Raw genomic sequence first — 7,443 nt, forward strand, 5'->3', positions numbered from 1 at the left:
AAAACCAGAGAAAAGGAGAAGCTACTCAGTGTGAGTTAGTGGGAGTCATTAAACCCAGGCTGTTCCACAAATGAGAAGAAATTAGCATTCAAGATTCAGGGAATAAGCTCAGTAGAGTTTATTTTTACAGTCCAGCGTGCTTGCAAAGTTCCTGGCAGCACATGGAAGGAGTGAAGTGATCCATATCACTGGCATATGGAGCACATGCAAAGACAGCTTTTGTGAGTAGTTTGACAACTATTTGGCTGCATTCTGCTGAAAATATTTGTGACAGCAGCAAGTCAGAGATGCCACAAAGATGACAAATTCTTTGAAGTCCACTTGGGAATCTCCATTTTCATCCAGGTTCTTGAAGACTTTATCAATAGCATTCTTGTCCTTCCCAGACTGCAAAAGAAAAAGAGCAGGTTGTGGTGAGAGGATGCACAACTTCAGTGCAGCAACTTCTCCAAACAAGGTCCTTGGTTGGGCTCTGGGCCAACCAAGGGCCCTCTGGTAAGGTGCTGTGTGCTCCCACTGTCTGCACAGCAGCAGCAAGTAGCTAAAGCATGTGCTTCTCAGTTTGTAACACCTGAGAGCTGCAGTCATGCACTGTCACAGAGAGGCATGGTTGCTACATTTAAAACAGCATTTATCACCATTAAATCTGTGTAGAACAACGCCCTGAGGACAGTACCCAGATGAATCAAATGCTATGAGTTCCCCATCCATTCCCCTGGGAAGGCTCAGCTGGAGCACAGGCAGTTTCCAGTTTTGCAAAAACATGCTTTCCTGGGGCAAATGTAAAATTTAAACTTCATTGAATACTTCCACCCCAGAAAATATGCAAACAGCCTCAAAAGTGCTTTGGGTGCTGCCACTGGCCTTATGGCCCAGCAGAAGCTGTTCACAGGAGCTGGTGGCTGGGAAGGTGCCTCCTGAAGCCTGTGGGATGCTGAGCTTGGGTTACCAAAGCAAATATTCTTCTAAGTTGTAATTATTCTTCTAAGTTGCCATTTTTCTGATGGAATGACTGAGCACCATCATCAGCCACAGCCAGCAGGGTTTCATGAGAGGAAAGTCTTGCTTAACAAACCTGACTCCCTTTTATGATAAAGTAACCCCCGTAATTGATCAAGGGAAGCCAGTTGATGTCTTCTTTATGGATTTCAGCAAAGCTTTCAATACTGTCTCTTACAGGATCCTTTTGGACAAAATGTCCAGCACACAGCTGGATCAACACATGATGGGATGGCTGAGCAACTGGCTCATGGGTGGGGCAAAATGGGGGGACACCAGACTGGGGACCTGTCACTAGGGGCATTCCACAGGGCTCCATCCTTGTCCCTTGCTCTTCAACATCTTCATAAATGATGTGGCTGCAGGACTGAAGCACTACTGAGCAAGTTTGCAGATGACACAAAACTGGGAGGAGCTGCTGACTCTGTTGATGGCAGGGAGGCCTTGTGGAGACACCTCAACAAATGAGAGGGCTGGGCAATCTGCAAACATATGAAGGCAACAAGGAAAAATTCTGAATTCTGTACCTGGGATTGGACAATCCTGGATGTACGGAAACACTGGGGAATGAGATGCTGGAGAGCAGTGCCAGGGAAAGGGACCTGGGGGTCCTGGTCAGTGGCAAGTTGAATGTGAATCAGCAGTGTCCTGGCAGCCAGGAGGGCCAGCCCTGTCCTGGGGGGCATCAGGCCCAGCATTATCAGCCGGGCCAGGGAGGGGATTGCCCTGCTCTGCTCTGCACTGGAGAGGCCTCACCTTGAGTGCTGGGGGCAGTTTGGGGCACCACAATATAAGAAACAGGGATAACTATCAGAGTGTCCAAAGGAGTGCAGTGGAGAGGGTGAAGGGTCTTCAGGGGAAGCCATGTGAGGGGTGGCTGAGGGCACGTGGTCTGGTCAGCCTGGGGAAAAGGAGACTGAGGGGAGAGCTCACTGCAGCTACAACTTCCTTGTGAGGGGAAATGCAGGGGCAGACACTGATCTCTGCTCCGTGGTGGCACTGACAGGACCCCAGGGAATGGCCTGAAGTTGCGTCAGAGGAGGTTTAGGTTGGATATTAGGAAACAGTTCTTCACCCAGAGGGTGGTTTTTTGGGTTTTTTTTTTTTTTTCATTTTGCCAAAATATATTGAAAAGAAAAGAAGCTTACAGGAGGGCTTTTTGGCGCTGATAATCTACAGGGATTTTCGAAGCTGCAATTTTAATATAAACAGGAGATGGCAGTACAGACCTGTTAAATCTAGGAAACAATCATGGGGCTTTTGTAGAAGGCAAAAAAAATATCATATAATACTAGAAAGAAATTATATAAACTTCTGAAAAATTTCCACCAATTTAAAACTATTACTAGCTAAATTTAAATCTGAAAGCAATTTTTGATCATGTTCCAATTAGCAAAATTTTTCATCCTGCAATTTAATGTTTCACTTTAAATGCAGATGTTTTTAAATCACTAAAAATTGAACCATTTCAATAGATTTGACAGATGAATGTGTCTGGAAGGTTTAATTATTTTCAATTCATAAATTACATTGTTTTAATTTTATAAGTGAATATTTCAAATTATTTAGTGAACTATATGAACAAGTTGTAGCATTTGAATTATTTCTGAGATGCAAAAATGGGAATTGTTTTTTGGAAATTCTTTATAACTGAGTCCAGTCCTTCAGTCCTGTGATATTTATGCCTGCTTGATTCAAGACCTTTCCAGGAAGTTGTGATCTGAAGTTGATTAACCAATTCTAAGCCCAAAACTATACACGAGTGATTAGAAAACACTGTTCCCTAGATTTTCTAGCAAATGAAAAAATACAGATATAAATGGCAGGAAAATGCAGGTAGAACTTTTTTTCTGAAGTCAGACTTATGTTCTCAGTTTTTTTTTCTTGCAGGTATCAGTCTGGCAAGACAGGAACATGGAATATTATTGGTTTAAATTTATAAAATACTGGCATAAAAATGTGGGTGGGGGTTTGGGGTTGTTTTTGCTTTTGTTTTTCCTAGAAGAGGTAAAGCAGGAAAGGGAGATGGAGACTGGAATATAAGAGGACAATTAGCTAATTATCTTCCTGGAAAATTCCAGTTTTTCCACCACTTGCAGGAAATAGGTAGAGCCAGTAAAAGCAGCTGTGGGGAACTGGAAGAAGTGGTGGCAGGCCACCAAAAAGTCAGGACAGACCTGTGGGCATCATCCCATTTGGTAGCTGCTTACTGCAGTGCCTCCCCAACCTTATTTAGACCAAATGCCAGGTGTCTGGGGGATTTCCATGCCATCATAGAATTGTGGTTTTGTTGTTGGTTTAGTTTTTCTTGACATGGAAGTGTTGTGGGTACCACAAAGCTCCATGCTCAGGAGCAGGACCCTTCTGTGATGCTGTTGGGTCACGAGCACTCATCTGTCTTACACAGATTTCTCACAAACTCTGGAATATATCCCCCCTGAGCCAGATCCTCATTCTGAATATTCCATCTCTTTTAATTTAAATATGTGAGATATAACTCCAGCAGGCATGGATTTCATATGGTGAATTCACATAGCTTGCATGGAAAGGTACTGAATTGTATCAAGTGCCCTGGCTACAGTGCCCTGAAATAGTTGTTATAAAACTGAAGAATGCTGGATGCAAAAACAGACCCACACAATGAGCATTTGGTTCTAGACTTTTGCCATTTAGAACAGTAACATTTAGAACAGTAACAAAACAGTACAAATATTACCCCAATGTGGAAAGAACAATGTATTTAAAAATGTTTTCTGGATTTTTAGTGAAGGGAAACAAATTTTAAAAAACAATTGAAATTGTCTCCCTGGAGGCTAAACCTTGTACTAGAATATATTAAGCACTTTGAATACCTACTGAAAAGCACTTTATGATTACATGCAAATCTGTGTTGTACAATATATATCCATGTCTTTCTTTTGCTGTTAAAGACAAATTCCAAACAGTTTCATTTGAGTTCATCTGTTCTGTTTTACGCATCATTTTGATGAGCATACTGAGTATGCAGTATAAATACCTGGAGAAGGTAAATGTATAAATATTTAGAGAGATTCTCCATCTGCAATCAAGATCCTCAATTGCTGACAGCACAACCACCTTCACAGAAGTTGTGACATGAAGTGAGATGATAAATCCAGGGAAAAACAGAAGTATGTGAATTCTGAAATTGAAACGAAATCTATTTCAAATCCATTGTCCTGATATCTCAAGTGATGAATTTAGAAAACTGGGAATGGCCCTGCATATTAACCCAGTTTTACACAGTTTGTGCAAAACCTTTTTTAAATTTCATATTTTCCTACAAACCATTGCATATTTTTGGATATAATTTTCCTAAAAATGTACTAAAAACTGTTTCTGCAGGCTGCTCTTGCACCTGCTGCACAGAAATATTGCCGCGCTGTTCTCTTACCGCAAGGAAATTTGGGAGCTCCTTTTCCAGCAGAGTCTTTAGTTCTGCTTTGCTGAGGGTTTGCCTGTTGCCATCAGTCCTTGCATACTGGTCAAAGACAGCAATGGTCATTCCCATTGCAGTTTCCAGCTGAGACATGTTGCTTCTGGAGCCTGGCTTTCTCCTGAGCAGGCACAGCCTCAGGGCTCTCTTGGAGGATGGAGCCTGCTCTGCTTCTGGGGTTTTTTATGCAATCAGTGGCTGCACACCCAGGGGACAGTTATGCATTAGCAAACACCTGTATCTGGAGCACACCTCCGTGCCAACACCTTTTCAAAACTAAAGGTTTATTGTCCTGGTGTGACTGGTACAACCAGTTAGTTGCTCACCGGTAGAAACCAGCCTCTCCTTCAATGTACACAACGTGACTAACAAACAAAAATCAGATTTTATTATTGGCTGTTTGCTCTAGATTTGTTCTTTCAGATATCCTTTGGGAGCAGAGGGTTGGCAGACCAGTTTTGATGCAGTATCAGCCTCCCCTTCAGGAGCAAGATGAGCATCTCACCTCTCCCTCACCAGCACAGTTAGAGACTGTGAGGGGCTGAAGATTTGCACTGCCCTCCCGGCCACACTGAGCACTTTGTTACAAACCACATAAATCACTAGCACACACTTGGGGTGGGATTCTCTGGATGAAAAGCAGAGATCTGCCATGCAGACATATAGCACAGTCCTCCTGGGCTTGTGCTCAGTCCATAGCAGCTGTCTCAAACACATCTTGTGAACCAGCATCTCTCCACAGCCCTGTCCAGGGCCAGCAAAGGGAGCCTTGCAGAGCTGCTCCACAAAAAACTTGCTCAGGCAGAAATATCTGAAGTAGTAAATCCGATACTTAGCAAACCAGTATCAAAATCCATCTTCATCTGCAGTAAAATAACTTGCTATTTACTTTATACAGTACAAATTTTGCAATAAAATGACTTTTACTGAAAACAAAAGATCACTCTCAAGTCCTGTGTCCCTCTCAGGCCTTTGATGATCTTTGTGGTTTGCCTGTAAACCGAGGTCCTCCATCATTAGACACCAAACTGCTGGGCTCACACCTACCCAGAGCAGAGCTGTTTGAGGGTCTGTGCTGGGAGCTGGTGGCACCTGGACAGTGGGAGCACAGCTGGTGGAAGCTCATCAGCTGCAGCCATGCTGAGTTTTGAACAAGTTCTGCTTTCTGGCCAAGCACAGGGTAACTTGGTCTCTGTCGACTCCAGGTGCCTACACCAGACCTGGAGGAGCTCATTTGAGGTGAGTGACATGTGGAGTATACAGAATGGACACACTCTGAGCAAATTATTTGGGGGAATCCATCAAAACAAGGCCATTGTGCATGAATAATGCTGATGGACCCCAGGGTGCAGTGTCTTCTATACAAGACCCTGATTGTGGATTCCCAAAATTAAACCTGAGTTTGGATGTCTTTGGACATCCTTGAAGATGCTTGCAGATAACTTTCTACTCACAATATGCTAGAGATGAGTTAGGAAAAATTGGTTTTTAATTAAGCAAAACTTAAAAAATTAAACTCCTTTCTCTCAAATGCCTATAGCCACCTGTTCCCCAGGCAAAATCTGTCCTCTAACATCAACAATATCTCAGAGAAAGACTACACATCCCATGCATGTAGAAATCTAGAACCATTCTGAAAAAAAAACCCCTATGATTTTCCATCTTATATTTTCCGACAAGTGATTTTGCATTTCCCAAAAATCACAGCAGCACCTCAGGCTGCTGAGGTTTATTCAAACAGTTTGTGAGAAATATTTGTTCCTGATTTCAACCTTATGACATAGTTGCAACTGATTTGCATTACAGGGATGAGGGTTTTAAGTGAAGTTTTAAATTTTTACATTAAAGTGCATGTTGAAATCTGTGGGGTTTCTTCTTCAGAAGAAACTAGAATAAAGCAAACAGCTGGCCCTTTTCAGCTATGAACATGATCTGGTCTTTACACACACCCACACAAAGGCACTCTCTGGTGTGTCAATTGCCAGGAACTTTTCTGTGTCCTTTTCTGACATGTCTGTAACATGAATATTAAACATGGCCAGTAAAGAAAAAGTAAGTTCTTGCATCTAAAGGAAAAAAGAAATTAAAATGTGTATTTCATGCATTTTTATGACTTTGAATCATGAATATCAGTGTTAGCTATACAGAAGGAAGAAAGAGTTCCCAAAAGGGCAGAGAGGGAGATCAGCTTCAGTCAACAGGATGTGTCAGTATGTCCACAACTCTCCCACGTAACGTGGCAAGAAGGTGTTCTCACACATTTTCCTCTGCAAACATAGGTGACTCACAGTTTTTGATGATATGACTGCAAAAGTGCTAAAACACAGAATAAACCACAGAGCTTGAATTTCTACTAACGGAAAGGTCACCACGGTAGTGCTGCCTGGTTGGGTTTGTTTGTTTCTGATGTGTATTTTATCTGAATTCATGCATGTGCACACACATCAGTACTGCTCAGAGTTTTCAATTCACTCTTTCTGTATTGTTTAAATATTTTCTTATGATTTGTTTGTCATTAAAAAGAGCAGCTTTGTGCACACAGCACAGACTATTACAGTTGTTTGCAAAACCAAAACAGAGTACAAATAGAAGGCCCACATAGGAGAGCTGGCAGTATTTTGATACCAATCCATCTGTCCAGCTCCCCAGTGAGAGAATCCATTTCTGTGGGCTTGTTTAAATTTTGTATTGTAATTATAATATAAATAATACTCATTATTTGCTTCTTTCAAGTTTCTTTCTTTGAAGAATGGTATAGGCAACAGTTTGGATGAGCATTTGTATAAGCTGAGTGTTTGTACAGAATTGTGTCGTGGTGCTCCTAACTTGGACCAAAAGTTTAAATTATATATGTGATAAAATGGGGACTGTCACATGCATAATTTTCAAAACCCATTCAGGTGTATCCCAATTTTATGGCACTTGGTCAGATATTCAAGCTTACATGAGATTTGTGTGACTGTGCTGATATTCTCTTAGAGAATAAATTT

The 7,443-nt window shown here is 41.8% G+C and overlaps 1 protein-coding gene across 1 annotated transcript; it reads right to left on the minus strand.

Moving 5' to 3' along the window:
- Window positions 1-237: 237 nt before the first annotated feature.
- On the minus strand, window positions 238-4,549 carry LOC121348483 (S100 calcium binding protein P). Its single transcript, XM_041458090.1, has 2 exons — window positions 4,412-4,549; window positions 238-387 (listed from the first exon to the last, which is right to left on the minus strand). Exons 1-2 carry the CDS (start codon window positions 4,547-4,549, stop codon window positions 238-240), a joined length of 288 nt encoding a protein of 95 aa, XP_041314024.1.
- Window positions 4,550-7,443: the final 2,894 nt, after the last annotated feature.

The sequence above is a fragment of the Pyrgilauda ruficollis genome, unplaced genomic scaffold, assembly GCF_017590135.1.
Source record: "Pyrgilauda ruficollis isolate IOZ18807 unplaced genomic scaffold, ASM1759013v1 scaffold1, whole genome shotgun sequence".
In the NCBI taxonomy this organism is placed as follows: Eukaryota; Metazoa; Chordata; class Aves; order Passeriformes; family Passeridae; genus Pyrgilauda; species Pyrgilauda ruficollis.